The 19,466-nt window shown below is 32.4% G+C and overlaps 3 protein-coding genes across 3 annotated transcripts in view; 2 read left to right on the top strand and 1 right to left on the bottom strand.

Moving 5' to 3' along the window:
* LOC130623337 (uncharacterized) overlaps nucleotides 1–19,466 on the top strand; it is a 77,445-nt gene that overhangs the window by 34,934 nt on the left and 23,045 nt on the right. The window lies entirely within an intron of this gene.
* LOC130623323 (ankyrin repeat domain-containing protein 13D-like) lies at nucleotides 59–8,649 on the bottom strand. The gene is made up of 15 exons (XM_057438793.1): nucleotides 8,213–8,649; nucleotides 7,753–7,888; nucleotides 6,955–7,079; nucleotides 6,685–6,730; nucleotides 6,521–6,574; nucleotides 6,008–6,097; nucleotides 5,834–5,903; nucleotides 5,384–5,497; nucleotides 4,537–4,685; nucleotides 3,935–4,005; nucleotides 3,001–3,216; nucleotides 2,664–2,742; nucleotides 1,892–2,134; nucleotides 1,203–1,368; nucleotides 59–932 (listed from the first exon to the last, which is right to left on the bottom strand). Exons 1-15 carry the CDS (start codon nucleotides 8,330–8,332, stop codon nucleotides 734–736), a joined length of 1,878 nt encoding a protein of 625 aa, XP_057294776.1. The 5' UTR covers nucleotides 8,333–8,649; the 3' UTR covers nucleotides 59–733.
* On the top strand, nucleotides 12,465–19,413 carry LOC130623341 (actin-related protein 2/3 complex subunit 3-like). The gene is made up of 8 exons (XM_057438812.1): nucleotides 12,465–12,621; nucleotides 17,239–17,332; nucleotides 17,420–17,496; nucleotides 17,579–17,647; nucleotides 18,151–18,277; nucleotides 18,381–18,475; nucleotides 18,975–19,042; nucleotides 19,124–19,413. The coding sequence occupies exons 1-7, from the start codon at nucleotides 12,616–12,618 to the stop codon at nucleotides 19,035–19,037; spliced, it is 531 nt and encodes a 176-aa protein (XP_057294795.1). The 5' UTR covers nucleotides 12,465–12,615; the 3' UTR covers nucleotides 19,038–19,042; nucleotides 19,124–19,413.

Genomic DNA, 19,466 nt, shown 5'->3' with positions numbered 1-19,466 from the left:
TTTAATTTTAAACAAGAAAAGCATGCAGACTGTTTTGAAGAGAAACTACTCAAGCATGAAAACGCTATGCAAACATTTATTTAAGAATTCGTATGGGTAACTCTAGTTACCAGGACATTTTTAAAAAGACAGCTAGAAGGGGAATAAGGTGTCTTCGTTAGTTTTTGTGTTTATAAATTGACAAATAATTAAAAAATATATTTAAATAAGATATAAACAAAACGTTGTTTTAAATTTCCAAGCGAAGCAAATTGCAACTCATTTCTGAAAAAAAAATTGCGTCACATGTTATTTTCGAAGAATTCCAAATTTCAAGGAAGCCTCGGTATGTCTTTTCTTTTGCATTTTATCTTCCTAAATAAAAGGCTGCAGGATTTAGATTAACATTTTTTATCTAGTTCCAATTTTTTAAAAATAAAAATCTCTTCTTTTATTTCTTATAAAAAAGTGCATTGACACAAACTCATAACATACGAAATTCTCTGACACTATAAGACAATGAGAATATTTTCCTACCTTTCTTCAGAAATAATTTTTAATCTCACTCTTAAAAACTGATATGATAGGTTAATCAAGACTTCTCTCATAAAGTACCAAAATTTCCTCACTTTTCTGTCACAGTCAGAAAAATGACTATTAGTTTCCCTAACAAAAACTTTTTAACTCCGTTGCTAGGAGTTTAAAGGCTTCCACCAATTTCATTGGTTCAAAATTGGTTCAAAATATTTTCCAGCTATTTTTCTGTCAAAGATAGTGCTAAAATCTTTTCTAGTTCCTCCTCTTCCTCTCTCCTTCTTTTATCAGCGTCTTCATCTTCTTGCGCTGATAATCGCATCACTAGTTTTAATTGTTCTTCTTCATTTAAACTCTCCGCCACAGGGGCATTATTAGCGTCTGAAGTGACATCACCTTGAAGGCTTTCTCGAATAGCCCTATACAAAATAGAAGGGGGTTTGAGGAAAACGTAGGAGAAGAAATAAAATGATAAATTGAAAGCTAAAACAAATAAAAATCAAACAATACTTTAAAATGAATAACGGTTCTTTAAACTATGTTATGGAAATTATGAAAACATTGGCAATGCATTAAAAGCAATCTCAAAAATAAAATAAAATGAATGAATGAATGACTTAATGAATGAATAAATGAATTACCATACTATTAGAAGAAACAAAAAAATGTCACAGCACTAAAAAATATACCTCTGTAGTTCTTCATCTTCCTGATTTGCACCAACCGTCCATCCTCTATATTCTAACTCAGGAAGGTTAGCAGTGTCGATCCCTCCCTCTCCTTGGAAAGAAGCTTCACTGAGGCTTTGTTGAATAGCAAGTTGTAACAACTCGTCTTCTTCATCTCGTTGAGAATCTGAATGGAATAACAAGTTATACTCGTGCGTATCTATCTTTAACTTCTAAATCTCACTATGACATTGATTGGAATAAATGCTTATTATTTGCTTGTTTCATCAAAATATGTCGAAGGATAAGATATTTTCAATCAAAAAAAAAAAGGTTTCTGTCCCTTGGCAAAGTATTCTTGGAATCAAATGCATCGATCCCTGATTTTTCTGAAGAGGGGAAATTCATACTTCTCCCTGAATGTCCTTATTTTAGACACAAATCTGTCCAAGTTTTTCAATGTTCTCTGATATTCCGACTACGTTAAAAGGACATAGTATTTACTCCCTAAACGACATAAACACTGAAGAAAAACATATAGTGGTAAACGCTGGAACGAGAATTTTTCCTGAGGAAGGGAAAATTCATAGTTCTCCCTGATTCTTTCTGATAAACGATCATTTTCTCTCATTTTCTAGAAACCTTGTAGTTCGACGTGAGGGCGCGAAACATCAATATTTCAACAGATTTGAATTTCATTTTTGACTTACATCCAGTATCCCTGTACATTCCCACATCTGTACCAAGATCTTTATAACTACGATAAACATCAAAGATAGATTTATCTATAACACAACGCCTTTTGTTCGTGCGAACTTGTTCGTCGTCTTCGTCAGCAGCCGACTCTTTTTCGACAGCCTCTTCCAATACAACCACTCCATCTGGACATTTTTCAACACCATTAATATTGCTGAATGTAATTCGTGCGTTTAGTACATGGAATAACGGGATTTCTAAATTTTAAAAACCTGTGCTTGTTTAACTTAACCACATGAAAAATTGTACCCGTCTCTGGATACATTTCACGTATAGTAAATTTCGCGCAGTAAATAAAAGATTATTTCGCGCGTATAATTTTTTGCGCAACTGCTGTTGTCAACAGCAATATAAACAAATATTATTTATTCCGCAAGTTTCTCTCCCAAAAAACAACAAGAAAAAAAATAGCAAAATTCAGAACTTGCACGAAATATAGATGTGTTAAAAACGCGTATATTATCATGTACATTAGTGCTCAAAAAATTAGTACGAATAATATCTGGAACATTTCCATGTAAATCCATCACCAAGAAATCCGAAAATATAAAAACAATAAAAAAATACAATCAAAGAAATAACCTTTGACAAACACTATTCAGGTAATACAAACATAGCATTATTCATTTTTCAGTAATAACACATTTTTCGTCACAAAAACATCGCAAGAACCTAATATATTCCTATCAAGAAGTTCAAAAGAAGTTAAAAGGAGTGCCAGGTTACCAATTTTTAGCGGGAATCCTGCGGGTAACTGCAACGTGATAAAATCTCTCAGTTTGGCAAAATGTGAACTGCTGTTAGCCTAAAAAATATGTATACAAAATGTACACCAACCTTTTCCCAGGGCTTAAGACAGAGTTCTGGAAACACGGATAAATGTAAACAAATGAGACAGATGTTTTCACGAATAAAATAATTATTTTTATCGAGAGAACATCGACAGTTTACTTTTATCGAATGATCAGCGACGAATCACAAAAGCATGCAAAAAAAAGGGACAATCGTTGATAATTTTTATGTGGGTGACGGATGATGTATACAGATAAACCCAAAAGCTCACCATTAGGTTAATGATAGGTAAAACTTGATCTTGCAGAGACAGTGGAAATTCATCCGACAAAGCCACGGTAGCCGAAAATTTTTGAGTTCTTGATGTCATCTGTCTTAAGTGCCCCACATCTTTACCAGGGTGGAGTCTGGGATTGAAGTATTCTTCGATAGACATCACGTACGGATTTGATGACGTAGGGTTGATGATGTTGTCTTTGTTTTGTTCCTTGCGAATAGAGAGAAGAAACATAGAGTAATGTGTATTTATCACATTTCAGTAGATGCACCTCGAAAAAGGAGTTCATTTGGTAGATGGCTTTTTATCTCGGCAGATATAGACACGATCCAAAAGATACCTCAGGGTTTAGTAGATCATACGTCTACCATAATTAGGTTAACTTATTTGACATTTTACGTCACAGCTTAAATGATCATTAATATTATTAAGCCCAGGGGGACATAATGTCCCGCAACATACTCGATATGGTTGTACTTTTTTTTGGAATGCTTTATATTCCTTCACCTTCCGTGACTTTTATCTGGTACTACGAGAAAAAATTTTTTTTTGAAAAAAAATCAGTCATAATGACGGGGTTAAGAAATTTTCTCAGGGGGTAAACTTTCTTAAATTTTATGTATATAACGTTTTTATTAATTTTTGATATATAACTTTTAAATGTTTGGTGGAATGTATGAAGCATTGTATTTACAATATGGCGCGAAAACAGGTATATTTCACCGGGATTTGAGAAAAGTCCTCTCATTAATGATGTCATAGTGATAGTGATGACGTCAGAGGTGAATTTTTATTGTAATAGGATAAAACAAAAGTAGTAAAATAGGATGAAAGTTTTACGTTCTAACTTTCAGTCGTTCTTAAATAACAGGTAGGGTCATAACCCTTTACCGAGCATAAAAGTCCGGGTGTAGGCAAACATCCTTACCTCTTCATGCTCAGAATGTGTGAGAAAATTCAAGACAGCTGGTACTTTAGACTGTGCTTCTTTCTTCTCTTCTAAACACAAATATAAAATACACTGAAAAAGTAGATTTAAAAAAAAAATGATAGACTAATTAAATTCTTTACTTGTTAATGTTAAGCCGCAATTAAATCAATATGAGATAATATGACACGTCGTTCAGGATATCTGGGATTACGTTAGCTTTAGCAGATAAGTTTTTAGAGTCATTACGTTTCATCGTATTCTCTACAGCTCAGAGTAATTTTAAGGGATCACACAACAACCTCATTTGAAGTGAGATGGGACTTCACTGTTAGAACTAAACGTTTTTACTTTAGATATCCAGGGCTGCTATAAGAGTTACTTTTTTGTTAGACAACAGTGACAAATTTTAGGTGTCTATAATCATTTCTAGTAGGTTGACTCTTTATCAGAGTATCTGTTTGGCAATACGTTCAAGATCTACATTTACAAAAATCTGATAGATCTAGACAGTTTTCATTGCAACTTCAGTCAGCTATAAGGATAAAAACAAAAAGGAATAAACTTTTTTCACACAGAAAATGATCACCACCCATATTTACCTTGTAATCTTATTATATCTTCCTCTGATAGATGTTCAGTCCTCGTTCTTGTCACCAACTCCACACCAGAAACAGAATACACTTTGGCTTCATAACCATTAATGTTGTCAGTTTTATCGCCACCCCAACCCAAGAAACCAGCTTTCTGTCTGTGTATATAAAAAAAACATTTTTTATGGAAAATCTGATGAAGAATCAACAAAACATTTAACTTGTAAAAGTGTTTAAATGTGACTTTGCTATAGAAGACAGTATGTCTTCAAAATGACTTTAAAATGTTTTTGAAAATAAAGGTATGTGCATGTACACTGCATGTGATAAATTTATATATAACACGCATCTTAGCTTCCTTAACTTTTTGACAAAGATGAGACTGATTTATTTTTAATATATTTTTAGCATGACTACAGCTTGATAACGTATATATCTTATAGGTGATATGTCTTTAAAATGACTTTAAAAATGATTTTGCAAACAAAGGCACATGTACACTGCATGTGGAAATTTACTTATTTTTAATATATTTTAGCATGACTACAGCCTGACAACATATGAGTCTTAATATCTTATAGGTGATATTCGTGAGGGCAAATCTGGTGACTGGAAAGGGAATTGATACTCCCATGATGGAAGTAAGAAGATAAATACATAAAACAAAACAACAACTTTTTTATCAAAAACCAAAACGAGCAGAAGTAAAACATACAGCTGAGCCTGCATTTTCAGTCCCAATACTCTTAAAAAAGTATGTAATGAAGTTGTTTTTTTGAAACTAAACTCTCTAAACACTCCTACAAATTTAAAAGAACTTATATATACCTATCATTTATGACTGATAACCTCATACCTTGTGAAGCTGATATTTTCGTGGTCGAGAACTGAAGTGACATTTTGTGACATTAAACGAGAAGAAACAACAGATGGAGGTGGCTTCAATGAATCTAATGTCATCGTGTCATCTCTGTAAACAATAAAAAGTGATGTAAATCACGCTTTAGAACACATGTGAACACGTGTTTATGTAAAAAAATGAAAGAAGAAACTTTCGGATATGCTGTTACGTAAAATTATAAATCTATGCGAATGGATTATATAAACGATAAAGAAATACAGCAGGCTTGTGCATCTTACACACAAAATCATGTTTTTCTGTCCCATTTTTCCTTCCCAAGATTTCTCATAATAAGTTGTCATTAACAAAATTTTCACAAATATGAATTGAAATATGAATTAAACAGGAATCTTAGCATTGTCGTTTATTTTTCCTTCACTTCTCAACACAATCTAAAATTCATACCTGATACTAACACACTCTTTCCAGTAAGATTTACGGTCATGATCGATGTCAAAGAATTCGCTCGACCTTGCTGGAAAAAAACATTTACAGTTAGTCTACTATTTCGTAAATAAATATTAAAAAAGTAAAGAAACAAACAAACAAGCAAACACAAACAAAAAAACAAACACTTACTTCCACCTTTGAAGATATAACTTTGATTTCCTCGTTGCCAGTTCATTTGGTCGAATCCTTTTAATGTTGTATCAACTCGCACTGTAGCACCTGTATAGATTGTACAGGAAGATAAGAGATGAGAAATGACTTGCAGGTTAATAAATGGTATGTTTGCATTGTACTTATTTCTATGACTTTTCTGATGATTCCCTGATATATTCTAATAAATTTTCCACAACAAAACAACATTTTATTAATACATTTGATATTGCATCATTTTTTAAACAAAGGAATTCGGTATTTATTTTATGGCTCAAGGAGTCGAGAATTGTCAATCCTAGAATCCCTGATCAAAAAGGGTGATATTTTTTATATTTGTCACTATGACTTGGGAAGGCGTGGAACCCGTTTATGCTGAAGTAAAGCACCATACTAATAGTGTACCAGGCAGTGAGTATGTCAAATATTCTAACCTTTCTTCTCCTGAGTGTTAGTTCAACGACACTCACTGGTATCAAAATGATTTCTTACCACTTTTATATATTTTATATGAATCGTTTGGACACATTCTCGATATCAGTGGAACTAAAACGGAAGCAGAAGTGTAATTATCCATTCAGTAATAGGTTAGAAAATTATGAAAAAAATAAAAACATTAAAAACAAATTAGGGAAATGAATACTTTAGGTACATACTCCAACTGGAAAATTCCCATTTCATTTCAACATAAAAATCATCAGCCTAAAGTTGAAGAGTAAATATACAGCAACTTTAATCGAATATATCTCATTTTAAGTTGTAAAAATAAACTAAAAAACCTTTATTCAAGATTTATAAATTAAAAAATTTAAACAAGTTTTACTGACATGCTCAAGCTCTTTTCTTTTTTGATAAAACTGACAATTTGTGCTTTAAAAATAAAAGATTTGTTTCAGTGAAAACTACAAAACAAAAACTTTGCGTACCTCCTCAAGAGCTTCAAGAATATCTGTGATACCCGCAGATTTTTGAGTAAATCTTTGATATTCCCTATGTTGAATAATTGTTGAGATTAAATCAGGATCTCCTGTGCCAACAGCTTCTTGTGTGACTAAAAATTTTTTACATAGAAACAAATCTAATAATAATTAATACTCCACATTAAGTGCAACACTTAAGCAAATGTTACATTTATTTTGCATGACCATGCCACCAATGTGCATTTTGAGCAATGGTCTATGCAACATATTTTATTGCATTGTGTTTTTACACGGTATGCTAAGTTAGTCAGCATTAAAACTGATAGTTGCATGAAATTTCACTTCTTTTTGTGACTTCTTTGATCAACTGTCAAGCTCAGATTTATTTTTTAGGTAGCAAAATCTTTTAAAATTAAAAACCAAAAATTTAGTGTAGTATATTGGTCTGCAAGCTAAAACTTACACAGAAATCTTGCATTTAATTAGCAGCAAATTAAAAAGTAAATGTTTGTGATTACAGCAAGAATGAATAAAGTGATATAACCACATCAGCAATTCTTTTTTATTTATTGACGTCATTCCAATACACCAGTTGATAGGAATAATAAGGAGGCTTATTATTTTAGGCACATGAAAAATTACCATTTCCAATAAGCATTTAATATGCCAAATTGGGAATTAGATTTTTGCACATGCTACATACTATAGGCATTATTTTATAGTAAAATGTACCGATTCGGCAACCATGTGATATGAGTACTATACAAAGGAATTTTGGAAGATTCTAAGAAAAATTATTCTTACCATTCCAACCCTGTTTATCTGTGGCAGATGCATCACATGAATACTTTAGCAATATTTTCACAGACTCGTCAAATCCAAGAGCTACTGCTAGTAGTAGTGGTGTACGCCCATGTGGATCTGCTAATTCTGTGTTGTACTATGCAGAAGCAATAAATGAGACAAAATTACAGACATGTAAAGCCTTGAATTACATATTCTGTTTAAAAACTTTTTTTAAAAAATTTTAGTCCAATGAGACTGTAGGTAGCCTTCACATGGACCCCTAATTTTTTTTTGAACACATGTGCAATAGTTGCATTGAAGGTAAATTATGTTTACATGAACATTTTTAGGGCAAGTAAAATCAGCACTGAATTAAGTTTCATTAAGACTAGACAAGAGACACTGAAATGAAACTTCTATAAAGGCTGGACACTTTTGAAGATCATAAAAGATGACTTATGCAATGAAAAAGAATTACCAATTTAGATGCAAGTAACTCCTCAAGTTTTTGAGTATTGTCATTCCATACACACCAATGGAGGGGGAACTTTTCCTGAATTTCTTCAGTAGTAAACTCCAATAGGTGAACTTCTGCCATATTACTGCTTTAAGTCACACCTCAATGCATCAAGTCACTTCTGGTCAGGTTATAATTTATGTAATCACTACAAAGAGAAAGTGTCGTTTCGTTATATTACACATTTTCTTGTCACTCTCTTCAAGGAAATGCTGCCATACCACAAATACTTATCTCGTCCAGGGATCATTGACATGGTGCATTTCTTAATTGCAAAAATTTGGTGTAGATGCATAGTTGTTAACAAGTTGTTAATTATACTATTCATGTCACTTTGGAGTTGTGTTTAATGGCTAGCCCATAACAAAAACAATTCTTATTCCTTTTATTTACATTGGTCAATAACTTAGTAAAATCACTTGACCACAAAATGTAAACTTGGACTGATCCTAAAAATTATTTTGAGCATTGGTAGCTCTAGTGGGGATCCCTGATGACAATTATTTTAATGGTAATCTGAGCATTTTTGCACAAATGAGATATCCCTGGTTATCTAAATTGATCTACATAAACAAAATTTACCACTGGCCAACCACTTTTGTAAAAATTCTCTGTTATAGATATAAATTATGGAACATCCCAAATTAACCTTGTTTTGGATGTCAAACATGCTGTATAGCCTACCAGTGAAGAAAACATTATTACTATCTCACCTGCGAGGATAGTATTGGTTTCCAACTGTTAACTAACTAACTTCGTCACAGATTTAAACTTCGTACCTAAACTATCAAGCACTTCGAAGTCATCTAAATGACGTTTCAGGCTAAAATTGCTCTTTGTTTTCGACAAAATTTGACACAGTTAACAAAAACAGTATGCTAAGCATGATGGTGTTATCAAAATTTTGATTTTTTGTCACCTAAATGTCATTTTAGGCTAAAATTGCTCCAAAAATTCAAACCACTTCATTTTTGACAAAATTTGACACAGGTAACAAAAAAATATGCTGAACATGATAGTGACGTTAAAATGACAATTTTTTGTCAAGTTAATGCCGTTTAAGACCACAAACGTTTTAATCGCGCGACTTTCAACAATGAATGATAGGCTGTATTTTTTGTTAGCAAAAATTGTAGAATTGGGTCGCATTGTCGATGTTTTATAGTTGTGCATTTTAATAGAGAAATAGTTTATGCTGCATCTTGTTATCGCTCAATCATGGCAAAAAAAATATCCCTAGTTTACAAGATCCATTTTGAAAAAGATACCTTGTTCGTGGTATCCCTTTTTTCCTTGTTTAACCCTAACTGTTGTCTTGTTAATCTAACAGCAATACAGGGTATAAATTTGGTATAGTTAAAACTTCAGTTTTTCAGATTTTTCATGACTGTTCTTTTAATCTATAGCACAGCTCTTTAAATTCACAAGAAAACAGCTTTTTGTGATGACCATAAGATCTAGCTCTATGAGGGTCCTAACAAGTCTTTTACTCCAAGTGTTTGCCTAAAAAAATTTGCATCTATTTGATAAATTTATTTTTAGCTGTAGTATGGTGCCAACGTTGCAACCTTACAAGTATTTATTAGTTAGTAAATACATTTATGTCTAACTTTCTTTTTTTCTTAACATAACAAAATTGCAAGGTCCAAACATGGATTTCCTATTGGCAGGAGGGTTTATTAACAATATACCGCCAAGCCTTGTATTCCAATGTTCCTGTAACTTGGATGAAACCATATTGGAAGACATATACCACACATCATATCATTACAAAACTTATTTAAAAGTTTGTTCAGGCATGTACAACCTGTAATAAAATAATGACTTAATTAAGGGATTCATACCCTAAAAAACCATCAAAATTATCACTCCACAGCAGACACACTCTCCAAGTCCTAATTGACATGTAGTCTTTACACATTTTATGATTCAATTTTATCTGAGGAAGTGTGATTATTGAACTTAATTTAAGTTACGAACAGTAGAGAAAATTTAACATGAAAGGATTGAGACTTCTTATACCTTTGACAGTAAGTCTGTAATAACTTATCATTGCCATAAGTCAGAAAGTTTTTGATGGATCAGGCATGCCTATACCATGTCTTAAGATATTGTTGTGTTAGAAGTAAAACTGGGTTTTGATTTCCCATAATCTCTATAATAATACAGAGACACACGTCTGTGCGTTTGTGTGTCTGTAACAGGCAAAGTGGATTTCTTCATTTTGCTTTGATGTTGCCGAAAAATGCATGTCTAATATGGTAAATTTTCTGACGTTATGGCGCGACCTCAATATCACTACTTTAACGTCAATATCTTATATATCAAATAAATTGGAAACAAGATGGTGACGTCAATGTTTTTTTACCGCATGGGTAACTAGGGACCACCTAGGACCAATTTGGGTAAGTTTCCCAAACCTGGGTCATCAAATCCGTTTTAGAATGGACAGTTGATGACGTCATCAAAAAACATTCAAACCCTAATATCTCTGCAGCCGTTTGTGATGATCCTATACATTTTCTTGATCCGCGTTTCAAGATCTATGCGACAAAGGCAACAGGTATACAAATTTTAAATTTTTTTTAGGGTTTTGACGGACCATTGCTGACATCAGCAAAAATTTTAAACCCTTATATCTCATTAACCGCTCATCAAAAGCACACATGATCATATGCATTATTTTGATCAGCGTTTTAACGTCTACACATTACAGGCAACGAACAAACTAAATATCACTGACTTTTTTTGTATCTGCACTGCTGACATAAGCAAAAACAACCTATTTTTTCATTCTCCTTTTGCCTAAGTAGCTTTTTCCAAGGGCCTTATCGATTAGTTATGAGATATTGTTACTATTTACTGTATTTGATAAAATTTTCCCTACAAATATATAGTTGAATTCAAGCAAGGAAGTCAAACAACTCTGTCTACTTAGGGGCTATCTTTTTATGGTAAAGTTAATAGACTTGAAAGTGCTGTTTTGCATTTTAGAAATAATCCAGAAAATTCCATAAGATGTGTGCAATCACACGCCCACACACATGCAACAATTGTCCAGACATACATTTGTGTATATATTAAGCAACAAATTGATTTTTTATTTTTTTTGGGTAAGGAGAAAATCAAACCTTGTAAAATTTAGTTCTTTTTTCTGTTGTTGTTTCAAAAAGAGGGGGAAAGCTAAAGCACAAAAAAATTGTATTTTGCAAAGAAATGAAAACAATGCATACATTAAACGAAGACGTTTTAAACATTATTATCTTATTTTAGAGGAAAGAGTAATAAATTTGCTAAATTTGATTTAAAGTGATGGTACATTTTAAACATTCTTGTATATAATGCCCTTTAAATTTTTAAAATATTTTTTATTTAAAAGTTGTATGTGCAAATACTCTATTACATGTTTGATATTTGTAGCACTTTTTTAATGTTTCTTATAGATGAGTTGAGTCTAAAGCAATTGACATGCGCCTGCATGCATATAAAGAACAGACTGCAATGATGGAAGAAATTAATTTAAAAAAAGGAACTTACTTTTTGAGATTATTTACTTGATCAAACCTGATCTTAAAAAGAGAAAAAGATAGTTAAGAAAAACCAATTCCAGGTGATTTTAGATCGTTTATTCCTTAACTATAAATTCAAGTAAAAATGTGGCGCATATACAGAATTTTGTAAACAATTGCAACTCATCTAGCTATACAGTGATACAGTGAAATACACCACAATGAACACAACTACGAATAATTATATGGCTCATACTTGTGAAATGTAAAACCAACCTACTATGATACGCCACAACGAAAAACATTAATGACATAACAAAAATCACACAATGACTGTTCTGCCTTTGTAGCTAGCTAGCTAGCTAGCTACAGAAATCTGCAAACTTTTGTAGCTAGCTAAACTATTATTTACAATTTTCCCCAGACGTCAGTGGTCAGTTTATAATAACTTTCTTCTTCTTACAACTCTTAGTAGAAATATTTTAACAAAGAAGACATGACAATTGGATCAGGTAGCTACGGAACCTTTAATAAAAAATTGAAAAATCTTAAAGAATCTTAGTTTTATTTAGCTAACTAGCTAGCTAGCTAAACTGACTGTCACCTATAAACCGTCGAATCAAGTTTTGGTTTCCTTTCGTTTCAATCCGGGTGCATAAAGTCTAAGTTTTATACAAAACCCAAGCTGGCCTAGAAAACGGCAGTATCAAGAGAGCCTTCAGTTTAGTTTTTAGGGTACGTACGTATGAACACCTCACTTGATACAGATTCATAGGTCATTGCAATTCGTAAACAAGAAGTCGACAGGGAAGGGCAGTCAATAAGAAATTGGTTTCTTGAAAATATAATCTCAAAATGCCTGTAAGTACTGTAACTTTCTTAAGTTAATGTCTTTAATGAAGGGCTAAAACAACAGCTAATAATTCTTGAAAAAACCTTGGTCTGTTTGTGTGTGTTAAATAATACACAAGTTCACAGTTTCAGGTTAACCATTGTCAGTTCAGGAGTTTAGTCCAAAAGGTAAACCACTACCCATCTGGCAAACGGTTTCCCAAATAGGAAACTTCATGGTTTCCCATTTGGGAAACCGTTACCCTAAACAGGCCAGAAATACGGCAATGGTTTCCCATTAGGGAAACCGGCCCAACTTTGGACCCGGGACTGGCCCGTCTTTAGACAGGCCGGCCCGTCAAATGACGGGTTGGTGCGTTTGCAATCGGGATGGCCCATCTATTGATGGGCCTGGCCCAACTTTGGCCAAATGTATGCAAACATGTCTTAAGTTAGTAGCTACAGGCCCAAATTGACGAAGGAATCTCTTGCTTTTAAAAGTCGTATCATCAGATGGGATAAACTTAGCTGTACACAAAGGTCTCTTGCAATTTTAGTAAATGTATCATAAGATGGGACAGGCCTAACTATTGACAAACAATTCCCATGCCTTTAAAAAACTGTGTCATAAGATGGGACAGGCCCAAATATTGACAAAGGTCACTTGTGTTTTCAAAAATCATAGTAAAAAATTGACGGATCCAACTAGCCAAGTTACGTAATAGCAGGCCTATCAATAAGGGGAGAGCAATTGCTCTAGCTCACGCAAAGGCTCGCCCAATTCTGAGAAATGAGAAACTAGCTGAGCCATTAATTGCTCCCCCAATTCTAAAAAAAGTTTTCCTGCTGAGCAACATTAATTCATCTCACATAGAAATCAATGTTATCTTTCTTATTATTTACAGTAAAAAAGAACTAAAATACATAAAAAAGATAACACAACATAAAGAAAACAGACTTTGTGATAAAATATGTGTTTATAATCTTATTTTATTTATTCTAATTGCTCGCCCAGTTTAAATAATTGTACCCTTGGGGGAGCGATTTATAGCTCTGGTGTTATTTTCTTATTGATAGGCCTGTAATAGGTCAATTTGCATTAATTCCATCATAGATTTTATTGAAAATTAAACATAGGAAAATAGCTTAAACAACAGCTTAGCTATAGCTGTATACCTGTGAATATATATAATATGAAATTATAAATATGGTCTTGCACCAAGAGTTGGCGAATAGTGTTGTTTTTGCTACCCACAGCAATCTTGAAATGCATAACTCGATTTAATCTCAGCTAGCCATATACAACAATACCTTGGCAAAAGTTGCAGCAGTTTTTTCACTTTATTGGAGTTAGTTTACGTTAAATACAAGGTCTTGAAGTATGCAAACATCTTTTAACGCCATGTCCCAAGTTGGTCCTGGCCCGTCAATTGGCAGGGCAGCATGTCAAAAGATGGGCCACCGTGCCCAAAGATGGGCCGTCCCGTCTTAAGACGGGCCATGTTCTAAGTTGGGTCAGAATAAAACCACCAAAATAAAAAGGAATCTGCGCACAAGGTGGTTAAGAAGCGCACTACAAATTTTTAACCAATAGAAAGGGAATATTTTCTCGCAAATTTTCACCGAAGAAAAAAAAATTATCATAGCCTCTTTCCGCAATTCCGTAAAATGGTTCTGAGAATAGGTAACAGTTTCCCAAAAGTGAAGCCCAAATCAAAATCAAAAAAACCATTTCCCTATATGACATGGGAATTCCCCTATAAAACATGGGAAACCATTTCCCTTTAAGTGTCATCTCCCGAACTGATTGTTATAAATCTTTCTCTTCTAAAAATGCTCTTATTTAGAATTAAAAAAAGGAAGTAAACTGTTCTGGTTCTGACCATAGAGAAAAATTAACGTAATTTGTTTGTGAAAAATTTTGAAAAGAAAAGTTACAGTTGCTTCACATACAGTACACCAATCAGGACACCTAACATCGTGGATCGCGTATTGTGCCTGTCACGCACGATTCTTGATGCTGTCACGATAGTACCATTGTTTAGCAGCATGAAAGTAGCAATTCATCGCAGGGTTGACTTTCACAATGCATCATTACTATTCACAATCCGCATCATGACCATTCGCAATCCACATCATGACCGTCATGATACATCTTTAAACATTATAATAATTAGTTAATAATGTCATGAGAGAATAACGCCATTAAATATAAATAATTATTTTTTTTGTTTGTTTTTTCAATCAAAAATATTTTTGTCGTTGTAAGCTCAACTTTCTAGTTTAGGCGACTCCAACTTAATTACCACCCCTAACTTTCACGAAAACAAAAAAATAATATCAAGCAAAAAAGTTTTAAATAAAAACTAAATAAAAACAAACAAACATTTTCTTATCCAATCTCATGAAAAAAAGATTATTATTGTCATAACTAACACCCTCCTTTGTTATGATTATAATATATGTATATATGTTTAAAATTACACTAAAATCTAATACTGCAAGACTTTTAGTCGATACCATATAGGAAAATAAAAAAAAACAAGATGAAATATGCTTGTCGTAACACCCTCCTCCGCTATGAATTTAATAAATAATTTTAATGCCGCAAAAAGACTTTAAATATTGTCAACTAAACTATAGTCCGTAAAAAATTTTTGCACTTAATTTACATTTTATTATAAGACTGCGCAAAAACATTAAAAGAACACTAAACGTACCCACTTTTTGGTCCAGTCGGCACCCTCCTGGTAGAAAACATTAATAGTTATGTATGAAAGGGTTTTATTTTACACCAAATTAGCAGGATACAAAGGAACGTTTTTAAAAGGCCCTTATATGAAGTAGATAATTTGTGGGATTCCTTGCTAAAGCTATGTTGCAAACGATTTACAAAAAGCTTGGCAATAAAACAAAACAGTAGTTATTTCCTTAGTTTTATTGTTTTAACTTTTTGGAAATAGAATCCCCTTAAGTTTTAGTGTAAAGTAATAAAATTTAATTTTATATATATATTCACTTGGGTTTTTGGTGATTTTATAACAAACATAAAAGCTTTATGCATTGACTTTTATTGATTTCATAAAGGAAGTAAGAATATTCAGGCTTGTACCTTACATTTTGGGGTGTTACAACAATATTTTAGTCTGTGTACAGGCCTGGAAATTTGTGGAGTCTAGGGAAACGATCCATCATTATAATGATTTGAAGCTGACGGAAACAATCATTTCAACGTTTTTATTTTCTGCAAAGTAGACCTTGCGGAAACGATACGTTACTTACGGTAACGATTAGCACCATTAGAACTATTTTCTAGACAAGAGCTACTCCATAGAAGTAAAATATTATAATATAAATATACTAGTCGGTGGCCCATGGAAAAATCCACTGGTTCGCCCGTTCTTTTTATACCGCATTGCGTGCTTCTCACTACTTGCGGTACCATTTTGCGTGACAGACGTATACAGATATTATAATATATACTAGTTGTTAACCTGTGGAGAAATCCTGTCGCCCGTCGTGTTTGCTCGTCCTTTAAATTAACCCGTTGCAACAAAGTGGACAGAAATTTATGGCATTTGATATTCGTGCTCATTTTAAAAATTACTTGTTTCTGTTACGTGACACAGCTTTTGCGGACACACAGACAGACAGACGACGGCTATTATTAAAGAGATATATTATAATATAAAATTTTCATATTTTGAAATATTATCCGAGGGAAAGGATTTATCGTTACTGTCTTAATTGATTCATGGAAACAATACGATCGTTTCAAACAAATTTCCAGGCCTGTTTTATCATTGTCTTTTACGGAATTTGAGAAGATTTTGGCATTGTTTGAACATAAAAAATAACTAAAATAAAATAATAAAAAAAATTGACAAAGCGGAATATTATTTCAGGTAAATTATTTTAATAGTCATTTGATTTTCTATAATTTTATTATACATTTAAATATTGTTTGTTCCACAAGTTTAGTTACCAAATTAAATTAATGACTCCAATATACAAATTGCTAATATATGGGGAACGCACATCCCTGGAACTGGCACAATGTTTCTTACTCACGCCAACACAACAGCCCCTGGTGTGCCTTTTATGAGTAAAGGAATTTTGTTACTATTTCTACCTTTGTATAAATTATTTTTTCAAGATTGCACACAGAATTCTTGAAATTAACAAACATTCTAGCAAATGGTACCTATGTGTGCATATTATGAGAAAGTGTTTGCATGAAAGCCTAAAATATTTGTTTGGAAGAGCAGGGTCCATATCAGGCTGAATTTTACGTTCTGCTGCTATATAGACTCTTTATTTAGTGCAGTATGGTACAAAGTTAAAAAATAAGAAGCCATTATTAAGAGAAAGGCATCTCGAATTAACAACAATTGATGTAAAAAGAAGACCCATCACCACCGTGCATTTACATCTTTTGTCACACTATACAAAATTTTTCCATGATGAGGAGTAGGGTGACGGGAATATTTGTGGCCTCTAATGTTGGCTGAAATTAAGTCCTTTTATATGTAACTTTTTCCTTATAATATAATTTCTGCAAACGTGGTTTTTCAATGCTAATTTCAAACTCATTATTTTTTCTGTCTATTAAAAGGTTCTTTTCTTTTTATTTCTTTTTTTTATTAGGCATATCATTCCAATTTATCTGCTCCAACTCAACTTTGTAAGATGGCTTTATTACCAATCAACACAAAATTTAAAGGACCGGCTCCTCCAGGCGGTAAGTTCATTGTGCACATTTTTTGCACAAGCAAAAAGTTAGATAAGTAACAGCATCTATATGTTTATCCATTCTGCATTTTTTTAGATGGAAATACTGATATTATTGATGAAACTCTTCAATATTTTAAAGCAAATGTTTTCTTTAAAAATTATGAAATCAAGGTAATTTTTTTCTATTTTTCTGATTTTTTTTTTAATTTTTGTTCTGCAAACATAAAATTGAGTCATTAAAAAAAATTTCTAGACTCCTGCTGATCGTGTGTTGATTTACTTGACATTATATGTGACTGAATGCTTAAAGAAGTTGCAAAAGGTTTGTTTACTGGAATTGAAATAGAATGATATTTCTTTATGCAATAATCTTGTATGACCTACTGACCCAAGCAATGCTTCAAAATTAAACTGTGCATATTAAATAGAGATAAGTATTTTCAGCAACTGTAAAAATAATGTTGGCCAAATTTCATCATCATTTTAAAGATTGTTGGCGAAATAAATATTGTTTGGCTTTTGTGGATCCTACAAGTTTTTTATTTTTATGTTTGTGGGTTTTAAAACGTGCATATTTTGAAAAGTAGTTTATTTATTATTTTATTTTAATGTGAACACGACAAGTACCTTTGACAGGGTCGCTAAGACCGCAATCTTGTAAAAATGCAGAATTCCTAGAGGGTATAACTTTAAACATAGCAACAACCAACTGTCTAAAGACAAATATTATCATTGCAGCTTGCTGTTCTGTCACCTCATCATCGATAATTGGTCAGGTGATTATAACCTAACAAATTTTTGTTTGCATACAAGTTTTATTTTTAGATTGGATCCAAAGAAGAAGCTAAGAAGGAAATGGCAACAATGTCTATTCTTAATTTTGATATACCTGGTGATGCTAAATTTCCATTAAATGCTTTATATGGAAAACCGCAGGACAGAAACGAGGCTGGTGAGTGACTTTCAAGGGAAAATATATGTTAACACATTTTCTGCTATTATTGTTACAATATTATGTATATAGCTAAATTTTGCTTTTTTTGAAACTTTCATAGATCAATGCAGAGCATACATGACTCAAATGAGGCAAGAACTTGGTCAACGTATTGTCGAAAAAGTATATGACCCACAAACCAATAAACCTTCAAAAGTAAGTAAACTTTAACTTTAGGAAAAGGTTAACAATGCTAAAAACATTTAGAGATTTATCTTTATTTCAGTGATTTTTCTTTCATAGACATGTATTTTTTATTTTGCATGCATTTTATTTTATTTTGTATGAATGCACTTTCGTTTGTATAAACGCACTTTCGTATGTATGAATGCACTTTCGTTTGTATAAATGCATTTTCGTATGTATAAATGCATTTTCGTATGTATAAATGCATTTTCGTATGTATAAATGCATTTTTGTTTGTATGCATGCATTTTCGTTTGTATGAATGCACTTTCGTTTGTATAAATGCATTTTTGTTTGTATAAATGCATTTTCGTTTGTATTAATGCATTTTTTTCGTATGCATATCTTTTCTTTTGTATGCATATCTTTTCTTTTGTATGCATATCTTTTCTTTTGTATGCATGTATTTGAATTTTGTATGCGTGTATTTGAATTTTGTATACATGTATTTGAATTTTGTCTCTTCTAGTGGTGGATGTGTTTTGTTAAAAGAAGATTCATGGATAAATCGCTTTCTGGACCTGGAATGTAAAATAGGTATGTTGATGTTTGGTGTCGAAGGATGGGGAAAGGAAAAAGAAATATGTGTTTGATAAAATGCATTGATTTTAATTTTAGAGCGCTGTATTTTGTCTTGGTGCGACAGTTACGAAAGAGCAGTGTTTAGTTTGTAATTTTTTGTGTACCCACGTTACTTCAAATATCAGAATTTTAGGAAAAAAGAAGGTCAATCAAACGTGCTATTTTCAATTTTTTAATTGCATTTTGAGATTGTTTTCCGACGACTTCCATTAAGCTTTGTAACAAGAAATGCGTTTTTATTCAAGTTTCGAAGCTCGTAAAATGTGATTTTTGTATTCTTGTTATTTTGTAAATTTTAATAATCATGTAATAAAAATTCTGTTCTACATTTTTGTTTTCACTTTCAGTAAAAGTTAGAATTTAATACTTTTTCTACTTT

This window comes from Hydractinia symbiolongicarpus, chromosome 13, assembly GCF_029227915.1.
Source record: "Hydractinia symbiolongicarpus strain clone_291-10 chromosome 13, HSymV2.1, whole genome shotgun sequence".
NCBI classification, from domain to species: Eukaryota; Metazoa; Cnidaria; class Hydrozoa; order Anthoathecata; family Hydractiniidae; genus Hydractinia; species Hydractinia symbiolongicarpus.
This window is presented reverse-complemented; position numbering and strand designations above follow the sequence as displayed.

Coding starts and splice junctions, on each gene's coding strand:
- LOC130623323 (XM_057438793.1), bottom strand. CDS start 8,332: ATGGCAGAAGTTCACCTATTGGAGTTTACTACTGAAGAAATTCAGGAA. Junction 6,731..6,954: donor TTCTTGAAGCTCTTGAGGAG/GTACGCAAAGTT, acceptor CTTCAACTTTAG/GCTGATGATTTTTATGTTGA. Junction 2,135..2,663: donor AGGATTCCCGCTAAAAATTG/GTAACCTGGCAC, acceptor TTTAAAATTTAG/AAATCCCGTTATTCCATGTA.
- LOC130623341 (XM_057438812.1), top strand. Junction 17,648..18,150: donor GCTTAAAGAAGTTGCAAAAG/GTTTGTTTACTG, acceptor TTTTATTTTTAG/ATTGGATCCAAAGAAGAAGC. Junction 18,476..18,974: donor AAACCAATAAACCTTCAAAA/GTAAGTAAACTT, acceptor TGTCTCTTCTAG/TGGTGGATGTGTTTTGTTAA.